Source organism: Ammodytes marinus, assembly GCF_949987685.1.
Source record: "Ammodytes marinus genome assembly, chromosome: 23".
Taxonomy (NCBI): domain Eukaryota; kingdom Metazoa; phylum Chordata; class Actinopteri; order Uranoscopiformes; family Ammodytidae; genus Ammodytes; species Ammodytes marinus.
In genome coordinates this window covers 17,198,516-17,216,015 of record NC_137227.1, presented here as the reverse complement: position 1 = coordinate 17,216,015, position 17,500 = coordinate 17,198,516, and the positions used below count along the sequence as shown (strand labels likewise).

At 39.9% G+C, this 17,500-nt stretch overlaps 3 protein-coding genes across 3 annotated transcripts in view; 1 reads left to right on the top strand and 2 right to left on the bottom strand.

The window, feature by feature from the left end:
• Positions 1 to 1,185, top strand: part of LOC307269414 (diacylglycerol kinase eta) — a 39,940-nt gene extending 38,755 nt beyond the window's left edge. The window contains exon 20 of the mRNA XM_080052380.1: positions 1 to 1,185. This exon is cut by the window's left edge and continues 214 nt beyond it. The gene's annotated coding sequence lies outside the window, so the exon portion shown is untranslated.
• The window catches only part of gpr185b (G protein-coupled receptor 185 b), a gene marked incomplete at both ends in the record, with an annotated part of 171,215 nt that overhangs the window by 145,287 nt on the left and 8,428 nt on the right, over positions 1 to 17,500 (bottom strand). The window lies entirely within an intron of this gene.
• The window catches only part of LOC307269413 (cysteine and histidine-rich domain-containing protein 1), a gene marked incomplete at its 3' end in the record, with an annotated part of 10,453 nt that continues 3,933 nt past the window's right edge, over positions 10,981 to 17,500 (bottom strand). The window contains exons 6-12 of the mRNA XM_080052379.1: positions 17,115 to 17,167; positions 15,285 to 15,355; positions 14,863 to 14,965; positions 14,268 to 14,387; positions 13,327 to 13,389; positions 12,700 to 12,834; positions 10,981 to 11,274 (exon numbers count right to left, since the gene is read on the bottom strand). Of these exons, the coding sequence (XP_079908505.1) occupies positions 10,981 to 11,274; positions 12,700 to 12,834; positions 13,327 to 13,389; positions 14,268 to 14,387; positions 14,863 to 14,965; positions 15,285 to 15,355; positions 17,115 to 17,167 (839 nt within the window). The remainder of the gene's footprint in view (positions 11,275 to 12,699; positions 12,835 to 13,326; positions 13,390 to 14,267; positions 14,388 to 14,862; positions 14,966 to 15,284; positions 15,356 to 17,114; positions 17,168 to 17,500) is intronic.

Here is a 17,500-nt window from a genome sequence, read left to right as displayed (position 1 = left end):
TTTAACGCCGTTGTTTCCGTCCGTGTGTGACGTCCTTATCCGCCATTTTGCAGGGGAGGTACAGAGGATTTTTTTTAATTTTTTTTTTTTTTTTTTGCTGATTTTTTTGTGCTGTGTTTTGAAGGCAGGCCTTTGCTTTGCATTGCGTTAAACATTGGCAATCGCTAAGTTTGTTTGTTGTTTACTTTGCTTGGAGTTAGGAAGTCGCCTTTTTGTGGACAGAAGCGGAGAATCAAAATGGAGGACTATTGGAACCAAAGTGTTCTCGACAACTTTTTATTTTATTTTTTATTTTTTGACAAAGAATTGTGTTTACGTGTCGCCTCTCTTTGCATGTCGAGGTGGCATCCATCTTTATTTTATTATCTATCTACAGATAATTATTGTTCTCTCTCGAACTTTAATCGTTTAAAAAAAGACATTTTCGAAGAGTATTTATTATTATTATTATTATTATTTCTTGTTGCTACTGCCATGGGAACTCACCACGGCAACAACGGAATGAACAAACTAACTGAAACATCTCAACCGTATCGTCTACTGATCGGACGGCTACGAATTATCTTTAAATGTTGCAGCAACAAACAAAAAAATGTACCGAGGAATGTACTTGAGTGGACTTGTATTAATTAACCTGTGAATATAAAAAATCATATAAGATTTCACACAAGGTTCTTCTATTGTGGTTCTAAAGTGGTTCTTAAATGGAATGTTGTGTGACTTTGTGTGTGATCCGAAGCTAATGCTAAGCTAGACCCTGCAAAAAAAAAATCATAATATTCTGTATGGTATGGAGTCATTTTATCTGGATTTTTTTTTAGCCTTAAAGAAAATATTTTGACTGTGGTATTCTTAAAGTGCGGTAACATCATGCGATTTAACCTTAAAGGTGCAGTGTGTAATATCTGAATATCTAGTGGCATCTAGTGGTGAAAGTTCTAGAATGCAACGCTCAAAACTTAATGGATAAATGGACAAACTTAACGGCCATATGCATTTTTTTAAAGTGAGCGTCCTGGGGGAAATGCACCTGTTGGAAGACCAAGAAGAAGAAGAAGTACTATAGAATAAATAACCAAATACATCTTCACCTCATCACTTGATATTGTGGAAAGACTTGAGGCAGTGGTGGATGATGCCATCTTTTAGTAACTATAGCTTCTTGTCCTTGAAGGCCACCGTAGCTTCTGTTATTATCACCACTAGATGCCACTAATTATTCAGATATTACACACTGTACCTTTTAAGTGGGTGTCAAACAATTGAATTGTGTTGCTCATTCTTTTACTGAGCATTCTGCTAAGCATTTAAAGGTACAGGTACCAGATGAAATGACCCAAATGGACTGATTTTCTCTATTTTAAAGCAGTTGTACGGTGACGGTGTTTTAGAGTAAGGAGGAAGCATCAAGGACACATTAACGTAACATTGCGGCTACTCAGTGTATTACTCCTACTTTGCCAAACTTCTGATTGTATATGTACTATAAGATTAAGCGTCAATGGACATTTGATTTTTGCCTTGTCTGTGGTTAAAAGCTATTATGATTATTGTTATTATTATTATTATTATTATTGCAAATATATATTTTTTTTTGGTATATCTTATTTTCCCAATTCTGTGAAGCTGTCCCGGGCTTTTCTGCTCCCCCCCCCCCCCCCTTTGACGAACCCCGTGGCCATTGTGTGCATATAATCAACAGCCAATTAATGCTGTTCTAGTGTGTCTCCCTGCATGCAATCTTAGCCTATCTTCCCCCCCCCCCCCACCCTCACATTGGAGTTGCCTCAAAATATATTATATATATATACAACAATACAAATATTGAATTTGTACGTAAAGTTAAAGGCCTACTTCACCAGTTGGAATATGAAGGTGTATTGAACTCGGAGATCCTATTTAGTATAAATGTGCAAAAAAAAATAAATCGGATCATTTTAGTCTGAGAAAAGGCAGAAAGAGTGTTTTGTGGTCTCACTGTCTAACCCTACAGTTTCCTTACTGTGACATCACAGTAAGGTTTAGGATTAACAGGACAGCTGGGCCAAGGGAAGACTGAGGGAAGAAAAACCTCATTCATTATATTATAATAGTTATTTTATAATGATAGAACGCTGGTTCCGTATGGGTGAAGTATTCCTTTAACTACGATGGTACAATTAACAACTAAGGTACAATGAAGAACTATAAGAAAAAGCTTTTAGTTTCTTAAAACACAACTCACCTAAAGTTGAATTGTCGTGATGCAAATCCATCCTTTTCAAAACTACGAAAAAAGTAAAAAAAAAAAAAGACACATTGACTCAGGTCTAATCAAAAGGAAAAAAAGTAACTTTTATTTTTAGCTTTAAAGGTGCAGTGTGTAATATGACATCATCAAGAACGTTCTACAAAGTTCTAGAATGCAACGCTCCCTGGGTAACCCCAACCCTTTCGAATAATAACAGAAGCTACAGTGGCCTTCAAGGACAAGAACAATTCAAAATTTTAAACAATGCACCTGATGACATTCCAACTATGACACTTTCAAGATGGCGGCACTAGGCCATGGTCCAAAATATGCAGAAATATGGACATACAGTATCTCACAAAAGTGAGTACACCCCTCACATTTCTTCAAATATTTCATTATATCTTTCCATGCGACAACACTGGATAAATGACACTTTGATACAATATCAAGTAGTCAGTGTACAGCTTGTATAACAGTGTAAATTTACTGTCCCCTCAAAATAACTCGACACACAGGCATTAATGTCTAAACTGTTGGCAACAAAAGTGAGTACACCCCTAAGAAAAAATTTCCAAATTGGGCCCAAAGTGTCAATATTTTGTTTTGCCATCATTATTTTCTAGCACTGCCTTAACCCTCTTGGGCATGTAGTTCACTAGAGCTTCACAGGTTGCAACTGGAACCCTCTTCTACCCATTCATGACGACATCACGGAGCTAGTGGATATTAGAGTCCTTGCGCTCCTCCATCTCCCGTTTGAGGATGCCCCAAAGATGCTTAATAGGGTTTAAGACTGGAGACATGCTTGGACAGTCCATAACCTTTACCCTCAGCTTCTTTAGCAAGCCAGTGGTCGTTCGGAGGGGTGTTTGGGGTCGTTATCATGTTGCAGTACTGCCCTGCGGCCCAGTTTATGAAGGGAGGGGTTCATGCTCTGCTTCAGTATGTCACAGTACATGTTAGAATTCAATGAACTGTAGATCCCCAGTGCTGGCAGCACTCATGCAGCCCCAGACCATGACACTCCAACCACCATGCTTGACTCTAGGCAAGACACACTTGTCTTTGTACTCCTCACCTGGTTGCCGCTCCACACTCTTAATACCATCTGAACCAAATAAATGTATTTTGGTCTCATCAGACCACAGGACATGGTTGCAGTAATCCATGTCCGTAGTCTGCTTGTCTTCAGCAAACTTTTTGTGGGGTTTCTTGTGCATCATCTTTAGAATAGGCTTCCTTCTGGGATGACAGCCATGCAGACCAGTATGATGCAGAGTGCGGCGTATGGTCTGAGCACTGACATGTTGACCCCCCACCCCTTCAAGCCCTTCAGCAATGCTGGCAGCACTCTTACGTCAATTTTCCAAAGCCAACCTCTGTGTACGACGCTGACCACGTGCACTCAACCTTCGTAAACTGGGCAGCAGGGTGGTATTGCAACATGATAACGACCCCAAACACACCTCCAAGACGACCAGTGGCTTGCTAAAAAAGCTGAGGGTAAAGGTTATGGCCTGGCCAAGCATGTCTCCAGACCTAAACCCTATTGAGCATCTTTGGGGCATCCTCAAACAGAAGGTGGAGGAGTGCAAGGTCTTTAATATCCACCAGCTCTGTGATGCTGTCATAAATGGGTGGAAGAGGGTTCCAGTTGCAACCTGTGAAGCTCTAGTGAACTACATGCCCAAGAGGGTTAAGGCAGTGCTGGAAAATAATGGTGGCCACACAAAATATTTACACTTTGGGCCCAATTTGTACATTTTTTCTAAGGGGTGTACTCACTTTTGTTGCCAGCAGTTTAGACATTAATGCCTGTGTGTCGAGTTATTTTGAGGGGACAGTACATTTACACTGTTATACAAGCTGTACACTGACTACTTGACATTGTATCAAAGTGTCATTTATTCAGTGTTGTCCCATGGAAAGATATAAAGAAAAATGCGAAGAAATGTGAGGGGTGTACTCACTTTTGTGAGATACTGTATATGAGACCCTTTCTAAGGGGAAAAAAATTATTCAAAAAATTTTTTTCAGCTATTATGCACTAAATTAAATGTACTTATGGATATTATAATTACTTTCTACAAAATCTGCTAGGAAACAAAACCCAAAATTCTACACACTGCAGGTTTAACTTTGATATTTCATCCTAGAACAAGGCTGTAAAAATATCTTTGTTGTGCCCCCCCCCTCGCCCCTCTCCCCCTCCCCTCTTCACGTAAACGGTTAGTTCTTGATTTTCTCAGTTATTTCAACATATAACGAACTAACCCAAACGTATTGGATTGTGCTTCTGTATCCAGTGTGCCAGCTATACGCTCTACACCTTCGAGGCTTTAGTAATGTTGTGCCAAGTTAGTACTGAGTTCAGTGAGACATACGAGGTGTGTGTGTGTGTCTGTGTGTATGTGTGTGTGTGTGTGTGTGTGTGTGTGCGCGTGTGCGAAAGAGTGTGTGCGCTTCAGATGTGAGAGTTGTTGTATGTCGTACATTTCAAAGTTTACTGTATCTTGCCTTGCACTTTACGAAGACGCAAACTTAATGGGAAAAAAGACATTTGTGTGTGTGTGTGTTGGTTTGTGTGTGTGTGTGTGTGTGTTGGTGTGTGTGTGTTGGTGTGTGTGTGTGTTGGTGTGTGTGTGTGTGTGTTTAAAGATTTTGAGTGTTTTAAGAGTGGTTTCTTTTTTTTTATTGATTTGATGACGAATCTTTTATTTATGATAAATGTATACGGACAAAAAGTGTGTTTATGAACTGTAATATATCTATTCTTAACCAAACGTAAAAAGAATGAAAAATATATATCGAGATGTACATATACACAAATGTTTATTATACATCAGTGGTTGTACGAATACTCCCAAAGCAGCTTGAGATCTCCCCGTTTAACGCCAATGTTCTATACCACGCGATCGTGTCATTCCACTACCAACGCAATGTCTGTTGAAATGTCTTGCTGACGTTACACCAATCGGTACTGAAAAATAGTGTTCAAAAAAATAATAATTCATGATATTGAAATGATTCTAACTGTAAAGCCAAAGTTATGGGATTTTTTCTCCAGTGTTATTGCAGACTACTGATGAATCGTTTACACAAAAAGTGAGATGTCATACTCAGCCTAATATGTTTTGCCAATATTTGGGGGAAATTTTTGTGTGTATATTTTTTTAATTGTAACATTGAAAAAAGTCTTTACCTTTACCACTTTAAATTGCTCGATGTTCTGATCTGCTGTGTTGATAAGTGATCTCGAAGATGTGTCGATTTTTTTGGGGGGGAACACGCTTTTGTGGAAGACATTTTGGTATATATATATAAAAAAAACTAGTTGCCTATGTTTCATGGTCTTTAAACTAAAGATCTCATAACATAATTTTTTTTTTCTTTTGCAAATTTTTTGTTGTTGTTGTGAGTGCCATTTATTTTGTCACTTTTGACTGAAACCGGCGAATTACAAACACCCCACCATGTTTGTGCAACAGTATTCTATGGGCAACATTTTGTGAACGCACCCCCCTGTTGGATTTGAACAGCCTGAATATTGAGATTGAGACTGTGTGCGCAATGCTGGAAGCCAGACTATAGATGTTGCACGACTTTGTACATTGCGAGGTGTTCTATTGTGTTATCGTGTGCAGTGTGTAACAGAGACAAAGTCGGCGGAAAAAAACCTTTGGAGATTAAAATGAAATGTTGACGTGTGAAAACAACCGTGTCTGATGTTGTCCGATGTTTTCTGATGATTGTAGATTTGATTTGATTTGATTTGATTTGATTTGATTTGATTTGATTTGATTTGATTTGATTCTATTTATTTCAGACATATCAAACATACAAAACAAAATGAAAAGCATGGAAATACAATAAACAAAAATTATGTTTTCACAAAAAATAAAAAATAAAAGAAAACAAATTATCTGTATTGCTGAGATATGCCTGAAAAGGAGCAGGAAGAAGTATACACTTGCTAGTATACATGCTGGCTGTATTCAATAAGCCATGCTAAATTACATGACATTATAAGTGGAGTTAGTTTCAAGGGAGTCACACTTTCCTTGTGGGAGATAGCAACCCTAGCTCAACCCTAACCCTACAGAAAATTAATGGAATTCAATGTAAATCGCCCCAAAATGGACTAGCTTGCCGTGAAAAGCACCCCCTCTCAAAATTGATTTCTCTGCATCAGATAATCAAAACCTTTGGTTGGTATATTTGCATGACAGATGTTGGGCGACCGTGGCTCAGGTGGTTAAGCGGGTTGGCCAACGATCTAAGGGTTGGTGGTTCGATCCCCGCCCGGCCACCTGTGTCATGGTTGTTGTGTCCTTGGGCAAGACACTTCACCCACCTTGCCTTGTGTGAATGTGTATGATTGCTGTATGTTTGAGGTGGTGGTCGGAGGGGCCGTTGGCGCTGAATGGCAGCCACGCTTTGGTCAGTCTGCCCCAGGGCAGCTGTGGCTACTATGGTAGTTTACCACCACCAGTATGACTGTGTGTGAATGAATGGAACCTGGAACCGTGTTAAGCATCTTTGAGTGCCTAGGCAATAAAGCGCTATATAAAACCTATCAATTATTATTATTAAAAAGTGGAGTACGTTTCATGAGCGTCAGACTTTCCTTGTGGGAGATAGCAACCCTAGCTCAACCCTAATCCTACAGAAAATGAATGGAATTCAATGCAAATGGCCCAAAACAAAAATGGCCAGATGCAAATAAGTGGAGTAAGTTTCCTGACGCTCATGAAACTTACTCCACTTATTAACATCAGTCAAGCAAATATACCCACCAAAGGATTTGATTCTCAGATTTCTAGAGGGGGGGCTTTTCACATATAAAAAACATATATTATAAAAAACGACAGTGTAACCTATGTCGTTTTGATTGAAAAAAAAAATAAAAAAAACGACAGTCCTATGTCGGTGCTAGTTTTTTGCAACTTTTTGTGATATTTAGTTTTGTAACTGTTGTCTCTTAATTCTCTTAAAGGAACACCAATAAGGGTTTACCTGAAACAATTGGACCATTTTAAAAGTTGATTTATTGTGAAGTGACTTGTGAGCCTAATTATTACACAAGTTATCCAGTATGGGATGGTGATGGCACAACAAAAAAGATTCTTTAGGTGTGGAATAAGGAGATAGCCCCCTGCTTCGATATGTGGCTCATGGAGTTCTCCAGTACTTTATATATGTAGAACATTTTATATGAGATTTCAGGGAAAGCAGAACAATTTAAACAGATTGTGCAGCCTTTTCTTGACCAACAGTACGTAACACCTTATTGACTTTTTTTTTAAAAGCACCCCCTCTCAAAATTTATTTCTCTTCATCTGAGAATCAAATCCTTTATTGGGTATATTTGCATGACTGATGTTAAAAAGTGGAGTAAGTTTCATGAGCGTCAGACTTTCCTTGTGGGAGATAGCAACCCTAGCTCAAACTTGAATAAAATTAAGAAATATGAATTCAAATCTTCTCAATAAAGTACAGAATAATCGTTGGGAGTCTGTTCTTTGTAAAGTCTAGGTGCAATATTTTGAGTTAGCAATGATGAAAAAGATTATGTCCGAGAAATCAATATCATATGGTGTGACACTACATTGGTATATTTAAACGTGCAATTGTTTGGACACCTTATGATTGCTGGGTCCCCATTCAACCAAAGAGTACAAGAAACATCTCAGAAGGACCAAGGAAGGGTCACAAGGTAAGCTGGCTCTTGTAATTTTTTCCATAAATTATATCTTTTTGGCACTTCCACTTTCGTACCCATTCTTCGTGTCTTTTGGTGTGACGCCTTTTACATAAAAATAACAAAGGTAAATCCCTTTTTCTACAGTTGGTATGTTAGCATGCTAGCATGAAATGACAGAGCAGAAAATTGTGTCAAACGCATGAAACCTCATATGGTGTGACGCTACATCATATGGTGTGACGCTACTTCGATATAAGTGAAAACGCCTTTGAAATAATGTATTTGATTTTGTATCATGAGTGTAAGAGAACACTGAAAGATTCCCAAATGTGTCCAGTAGGTAAGACTTTTGATTTCTCGTCACATCATATGGTGTGACGCTACATCATACACCATATGATCCATAACTGTATTTTCTTACACATAAAATTATTTTTCACCTAAGCCAACACATTATTTTCGTATTTTTTAAAGGTAATGGCTAGGTTAAATATATATTATGGCTTTTTTTTTTTTTTTTTTTTTTTTTACTTTTATTGGTTTATAATCACATAAAAACTGTGACTATTAGTTCATTTTGAAAAATCAATTTTGAAAAGCACCCCCTCTCAAAATGTATTTCTCTTCACCCGAGAAACAAATGCAGTCATGAGATTCTATTGGGAGGTTATGAAATGATCTATTTACAGTACTGACAGAACCATTAATATCCGTTCATTTTAGACACAGACATTAAAAAAGACATTTGGACACGAAAACTGAAAAAAAAAAAGATTTTATTTTTTGTTTTGAAATTGCATCCAGTATGTGTTAAATGATATTCACATTTTCGGGCACTTTCTCAGGCAATAATGTAATTCAATGAAAAATATGAAGGCTCCGGTGTGTTTGTTAGTAACCTCTTCAAGAGAATCAAGCCCCTAAAATTTACTTAAAAAGTGTCTGTAGCAAATAACTACATTTCATTAGATTTTCAGATACACAATTAAAGATGTGGGGTTGAATTAGTGTATTAACTTTATCAAAGAAATCTGCCTCAATTTTAAATGTTTGTGCTACCCCGTTAAAGGTGCTCCGAGGAACTTTCTGTTTGTGTTCATTCTTGCGCCCCCCTTGGACAAAAGTGGTAGTGTTTTTACTACGCCAACTGTTGTTCCTGGGTGAGCGTATACCCATGACAAAGGCATTAAGAAAAAACTATATAAAAATAGCATTCTTTGCATTGAGGATCTCGTTTGGTGTTACATGTCATTTATCATAATCAGAGGAAAAATTTGACTGTTTCAGAAATATTTAAAAGTTCCTCGTAGCACCTTTAAGGCAAATCTACAGAAGGCTATTAGGGCCAAGGGAGAGGGAAACGTATGAAAAGGTGGAGGTTTTTTATTTTCATTATGTACTTTGAGAAAAAAAGAATAAAAATGTGTAACACAAAGTTGAAATACAATGTTGATATTAAACTTGACAGTTCCAGACTGCGGTAAAGTTGGAAAGATGGTGACAGATTCAAACTTCCGGCATCAATAACTCATAAATTAAACATTATTCAAACACAAACGAGGCATCTTTGATACCGTCGTGAGGCAGACATTTTTTATTTATTTTTTTAAAGATATTTTTTTGAATTTTTATGCTTTATTGATAGTGTAGAGACAGAGGTGAAATGGGGCAGAGAGGGGAGTGACATGCAGAGAACGACCGCGGGCTGGGATCGAACCCGGGTCCGCTGCTGGCCGAGGCCCATGGAGGGGACGCCTTACCAACTGAGCTAAAGGCGCCCCTAGGCAGACAATTTAGACTGAAAATAGATGTCCTCTAAGCTCGACTCATAACATTTTGCCGTGAGACGAGAGCACAGGGGCTGTCTACAAAGGGAAACACCAAAGAGGAAAAAATATTCAATACCTTCTTCACCCAATGACAGTAGCAGACATTCATTCATATGAAAAAGTTACAACACACTTCAGGTTTTTAAAATGTTTGTTCTACCTTCCAACCAAATCCGGACCCCATTCTCACCGTGTGTCATTCTAAGAAGTTATTCTAGCTCAGACACAACCCTTTAACTCATCCTTCATCAGCGTCATTACAAAAAACTAGTGCTGTCAAACGATTAAAATATTTAATGTCAGTTAACTCGCGATTAATAGCGAGTTAACTATGACATTCTAGCCTAAATGTCCCTTGATTTCTTTTTGTCCCGTTATTTTTTCTCATTTTAATGCTCTTATCACACCCATTCTCTACACCCTTATCATTCGGTGTATTTATTCTAAAATATCATAATTTGCAATTCAGTGCAAATAGCCCACAATGTAGATCCATAAAGAGCGTTAATCGCACGATAAAAAAATTAACGCCGTTAAAATGGGTTTGCGTTAACGCCGTTAATAATGCGTTAAACTGACAGCACTACAAAAAACTTATTTTTTCTACATCGCAAACCCAATTTAAGCCCAATTTTCCCTGAAACCAAACATCCTCTAAGCTCCGATAATAACATTGCTTTCTATGTTCTGTGAGACGAGAGCACAGGGGCCGTCTACAAAGAGAAACAGCAAAGAAAACAAACATTCCACCCGTAGACTCCAATGGCTTGACTGTAGCAGACATTCATTCAATGAAAAAGTTACAACACACTTCAGCTTTGTAAAATGTTTGTTCTCCCTTCCAACCAAATCCAGACCCCATTCTCACCGTGTGTCATTCTTTATTTTTTTTTAGATTATTTTTTTGGCATTTTCAAGCTTTATTTGATAGTACAGAGTTGAAATGGGGAGAGAGAGAGAGAGAGGGGGGGGATGACCTGCACTGCAGTATAGGTTCCCGGGTCGGATTCGAACCCGCGACCACTGCAATGAAGGCCGGAGCCAATATGGTATGCGCTCTATCCACTATGCCACCGGAGCACCCCCTCGTGTGTCATTCTAAGAAGTTGCATGACCCTTACACTTGTAACACTTCATTACAAATATTACAAAAAACTTTTTTTTCTAGCTCGCTAACCCAATTTAAACCCATTTTCCCCCTTATTACCCCCTCTCTACCCCTCTAGATCGGGCAGGTCTTCAAAGCCCTCCATCTCCTGCTCTTTCCTCTTTTCCTCCCTCTCCTGCTCGGCTATCCGGTTAGCTTCCACCGCGCGTCTCATCTCCAGCTCCACTTCCTCCCTCTTGGCTTTCATTTCCTCCTCCTCTTTCTTCTTCTGCGTCTCTTTCTGCTGCGGCGTCTGGTTCTTCTTCGTGTCGTAGTTCCACTCCTCGTCCGAGTCGCTGATGTCGTCGTCGTCGATGTCCCATTCGGCCCGTTGAGGCTCCGCGCTGCTCTCCTCCGAGCCCTGCGATTGGGTCATTAAGTTAAGTTAAAGTTTACATGCGATGTCCTTCCACTCACTTAAAGGTGCAGTGTGTAATATGACATCATCAAGAAAGTTCTACAAAGTTCTAGAATGCAACGCTCCCTGGGTAACCCCAACCCTTTCGAATAATAACAGAAGCTACAGTGGCCTTCAAGGACAAGAACAATTCTAATTTCTAAACAATGCACCTGATGACATTCCAACTATGACACTTTCAAGATGGCGGCACTAGGCCTTGGTCCAAGATATGCAGAACTAAATTAAATGTACTTATGGATATTATAATTACTTTCTACAAAATCTGCAAAGAAATAAAACCCAAAATTTTACACACTGCAAGTTTAACGTTGATTGTCAAGTCAGTTTGAGGATTACAAAGTACTTGTTCATATAGTTTGAACACTTTGTGAATCAGAGTGAATGTTATTCTGCTAAAATGTTAAATACTTTATATACGTGATACACTGCATACAGTCGGATCGTTTTTTTTATCAGTTTGATATTAAATACAGTCAGATTTATTAGTTTAATGACACAAGGGAGACTGCCCGCGATCGCTGTGGCATCGCCAGAGACACGGACGCCCAGATTTCCTTCCGTTGGACACTGAAGCACCTTCAGTAAAACGGACACGAGTGACATACGTATGTGGAAACGAGGCGTAGGTCTAAGTTAAAGTTAAAGTTAAGGTTCTTTATTAGTCAATTGCTATATTAAAATGTGCCTTTTCTCAAATCCCCTCTCAAGTTAAATGGTGGGAACTCTAATTGTCCGCACTGCTCTCCTCCGAGGCCTGTGATTGGTTTATTAAGTAAAGTAAAGTAAAGTAAAGTAAAGTAAAGTAAAGTAAAGTAAAGTAAAGTAAAGTAAAGTAAAGTAAAGTAAAGTAAAGTAAAGTAAAGTAAAGTAAAGTAAAGTTAAGTTAAGTTAAGTTAAGTTAAGTTAAGTTAAGTTAAGTTAAGTTAAGTTAAGTTAAGTTAAGAGCGCCAAGGTTAGGTGTCTTGCTCAAGGACACAATGGTAGAGATGGTGGGCATTGTAGATGTAACACCAGCCACCATTAGTTTGACTAATAACACCCTCCTGTCCGGTGCCGGGGATCGAACCAGAGACCTCATGGTTACTGCGAGGAGGAACCAGAGACCTCATGGTTACTGGGAGGAGGAACCAGAGACCTCATGGTTACTGGGAGGAGGAACCAGATACCTCATGGTTACTGGGAGGAGGAACCAGAGACCTCATGGTTACTGGGAGGAGGAACCAGAGACCTCATGGTTACTGGGAGGAGGAACCAGAGACCTCATGGTTACTGGGAGGAGGAACCAGAGACCTCATGGTTACTTGGGGCCGACATCCTACCAGCCCTTAATATAAAAAGATATATATGTCATTGTTATTCTCCCACCTGGTCTATGGGCTCCGGCTCAGGCTTGTAGTTGGGATCCTCCAGTTTGCCCCAGGACACCGGGTCGGCTTTACGCAGCAGCACCTCCACCTTGGACGGGACCATGTTCACCGAGCTCTGCTTCACGTCCACCACCTGGCAGGAAATCCAATTCACTTTAATTCTATTGGCCTTCTATTAAAGGTGCACTGTGTAACTTTGGCTGAGTCAGAGAAGTGAATATTTTCTAAGGTTTATTCTCATAACTGAATAAATGATGAAAAATAGTGGGCAACAAAACATTTTTTTTTCCAACTCTTCTGTCATACTAGAATGAATAAAAGGGTCCAACATGTACATTAAGGTGTGTATTGTGAAAAGTGTCTGTTTGTGTGATTGTGTCTGAATATTATTTCTCCTTTACAAGCATCTTTAACGGCCATTACATCGACATTAGTTTTTCAATACTCTGAACCAACAATCTCAACTTCTAAAGCACTTACATCCACTTAGCTGTCCATTATTATTCTTTGCACTATTCTGAAGGTTATAACAGAAGGATTTCTTCATATGTTGTTAATCATTTTTTATAATTGTAGGCTTTAAACAACAGTCAGATATATCTAGACGTATTTTTCAGATACTCACGCCCCAGAAGTGGAATTCTCTCTTGAAAATCTTGTTGTCTTCAAACGGGATCTGACACGTGAGCTAAAGAGGAGGAGAAAGAGAGGTGAAGTTAGTATAATGGCGTTTAATGCTTCAACATGTCGATTCCTGACAGAGATCTCAATGTGTGTATTAAAAGTGCATCAAGTAAGTTATAGAAAGTTCTACAAAGTTCTAGAATGCAACACTCCCTGGGTAACCCCAACCCTTTAGAATAATAATAGAAGCTGCAGTGGCCTTCAAGGACAAGAACAATTCTAAATTTTAAATAATGCACCTGATGACATTCCAACTATGACACTTCCAAAATGGCGGATACTAGGCCTTGGTCCAAGGTATGGAGAAATGTGGACATATATGAGACCCTTTCTAAGGAAAAAAATAATGATCTACATTTTGTTTTCAGCTATTATGCACTAAATTAAATGTACTTATGGATATTATAATTACTTTCTACAAAATCTGCTAGGAAATAAAACCCAAAATTCTACACACTGCAGGTTTAAGTAATGTGGGTGCTGTTTAATTGAGATGATTGAGGAATCTATCTGACTTGAACCAACAATATGAAAAAATAAATGCTTAAGGGCCACAGAATAAGTCAAACTAATACCATTTATTCTTTCTTTAAAGGGAGGAACTTTTAATATTGCTAAAACAGTAAAAAAAGATTGTCTGATGCTCATAAATTACACAGCAAACGAGACCATCAGTGCAAAGAATGCTATTTTTATATAGTTTTTCTTAATGCCTTTGTCATGGTTATACGCTCACCCAGGAAAAACAGCTGGCGTGATAAAAACACTACCGCTTTTGTCCAAAGGGGGGCGCTAGAATGAACCCAAACTGAATGTTCCTCGGAGCACCTCAACTTGACTGTAACGTTTTAAATGCAGAATATGTGTGACTGACTGACTGACCACTGTGCTGTTGGCTTCTAGGGACGAGACCTCTGGGTTTGCGTTCTTGGCGTAAATCGTCACGACGACGTTATTCCCCGTCTGGTGCCAGTCGTGTCGACACACAACATTCTTCTTGTCCTGGAAACACAAACGGATCAGATCGGAGAGCGGAAGTTTATTTTTATTTTTCTCTTAGATTATTTGGCATTTTTATACTTTTTTATTAGACAGTTTGGAGAGAGAGAGAGAGAGAGAGAGAGAGAGAGAGAGAGAGGTGAAATGGGGCAGAGAGGGGAATGACATGCAGAGAACGACCCCGGGCTGGATTCTAACCCGTGGTCTGCTGTGAAGAGGACTGAGCCTCTATTGGGGGGGGGGGGCACACACACACCCACACCCACACAGACACACACACACACACACAGACACACACACACACACACACACACACACACACATACACAGAGACACACACACACACACACACACACACACACACACACACACACACAGACACACACACACACACACACACACACACAGACACACACACACACACACACACACACACACACACACACACACACACACACACACCCCCTCCTGGCTGTACCTTCTTGGCGATCCAGCAGTGCTTGCCCGTGCTACAGCCCTTCTGGTCCAGGAATTCGTTGAAGTCTGTCGTGCGTATGCAGCAGCAGCTCCAGTACTTATAGCTGGAGAAGTAACATTAGAGTTATATAGAGAACACATGTAACGTGTGTGTCTGTCTGTCTGTCTGTCTGTCTGTCTGTCTGTCTGTCTGTCTGTCTGTCTGTCTGTCTGTCTGTCTGTCTGTCTGTCTGTCTGTCTGTCTGTGTGTGTGTGTGTGTGTGTGTGTGTCTGTCTGTCTGTCTGTCTGTCTGTCTGTCTGTCTGTCTGTCTGTCTGTCTGTCTGTCTGTCTGTCTGTCTGTCTGTCTGTCTGTGTGTGTGTGTGTGTGTGTGTGTGTGTGTGTGTGCGTGCGTGCGTGCGTGTGTGTGTGTCTGTGTGTTACCCTTCGTGGAAGACGGGAGCTCCAGGGTGATGGATGCAAAGATCCTTGTCCGTCTCCGGGCCAACAAAGGCCTAAACACACACACACACACACACACACACACACACACACACACAGACACACACACACACACACACACACACACACACACACACACGATGATAACGATTAGACGATCAGTGATGTGTCACAGGTTATAGTCTCTCCTCACGCCTCGTCAATCATGTGATAAGGTCACTAGTCAAGTGTGTGTGTGTGTGTGTGTGTGTGTGTGTGTGTGTCATGCAGTGTTGCTCACTCTCTGGTTCCGGGGCAAAAGAGAGGCCATTTGTTGGGCAAGGCGTTTTTTTTTCGAGGGCATTTCTATATATTTTGAATTAAAAAATCTACACAAAAAAAAAATATATATAATAATAATTTAACACAATCTTTACAATTTGGAACTATAATAATAATAATGGATTGGATTTATACAGCGCTTTTCAAGGCTCTCAAAGACACTTTACAGGGTTCCAGGTTCCATTCATTCACACACAGTCATACCGGTGGTGGTAAACTACCATAGTAGCCACAGCTGCCCTGGGGCAGACTGACAGAAGCGAGGCTGCCATTCAGCCCCTACGGCCCCTCCGACCACCACCTCAAACACACAGCAGTCATACACATTCACACGAGGCAAGGTGGGTGAAGTGTCTTGCCCAAGGACACAACAACCATGACACAGGTGGCAGAGCGGGGATCGAACCGCCAACCCTTGGATCATTGGCCAACCCGCTTAACCACCTGAGCCACGGTCGCCCAAAACCGTGGCTCAGGTGGTTCATTTAGAGGAAACTCCCTCTAAATGAATAATTACGATACATTCTGTAATTTAAATATAAGTTTAATTACAAGTATCAACAATACAATGTAAAATCACTTGTATGTATAAAGGTCTTTAAAGACTTAAAGGTGCAGTGTGTAATATGACATCATCAAGAAAGTTCTACAAAGTTCTAGAATGCAACGCTCCCTGGGTAACCCCACCCCTTTCGAATAATAACAGAAGCTACAGTGGCCTTCAAGGACAAGAACAATTCTAAATTTTAAACAATGCACCTGATGACATTCCAACTATGACACTTCCAAAATGGCAGTGACAAGGCCTTGGTCCAAAGTATGGAGAAATATGGACATATATGAGACCCTTTCTAAGGGAAAAAATAATAATAAAAAAAAAAAAATCTGCTATTATGCCCCAAATTTAAATGTACTTATGGATATTATAATTACTTTCTACAAAATCTGCTAGGAAATAAAACCCAAAATTCTGCACACTGCAGGTTTAAGAGTACTAAGCATTATTGTTACATGTTATATTATATTTCTATAGTGTAATAAATCATGTGTTAATGCTATTGAAGCTAGTTAACAGAACAGGAGCAGGTCGAGTATAGGAATGTGTCCTGTGTGCAGCGGCCGGCCTCGCCCACTAGATGGAGCTGTTTATAAGCTTTACAACTGGAATGGTCAACTGAACTCAGACAGTAAAGCTGAGCAGCTGTGTGTGTGTGTGTGTGTGTGTGTGTGTGTATGTGTGTGTGTGTGTGTGTGTGTGTGTGTGTGTGTGTGGTGTGTGTGTGTGTGTGTGTGTGTGTGTGTGTGTGTGTGTGAGTGTCTAGATGATGAATTTCTCGCCTTTTGCTGATGTCAGATAGTCAACTATTTTGGGACACACACACACAACCCCACACACACACACACACACACACACACACACTCACACACACACACACACACACACACACACACACACACACACCCACACACTAAAGATAAAGAGACACTCACTGTTTTGCACCCTGGGTTCTTGCATCGGGTCCCTGTCATCGTTGCCTCACTCTCTGTCGGACACAACAGGAGAGTTCAGATAAGGGAATCAAGACTCACTTACAATGTCTTGTTTTTAAAGATTATTTTTGGCATTTTCAAGCTTCATTAGACAGTACAGAGTTAAATGGGGAGACAGAGACAGAGAGAGAGAGAGAGAGGGGATGACCTGCAGTAAAGGTCCACGGGTCGGATTTGAACCCGCGACCACTGCAACGAAGGCCAGAGCTAATATGGTACGCGCTCTATCCACTATGCCACCGGAGCGCCCCACCCTGCCATCTGAACTTTACGTTGTTGTTGTTGTTTTTTTGTTGTTTTTTGTAATATAAGAAACTGCTGTAGTG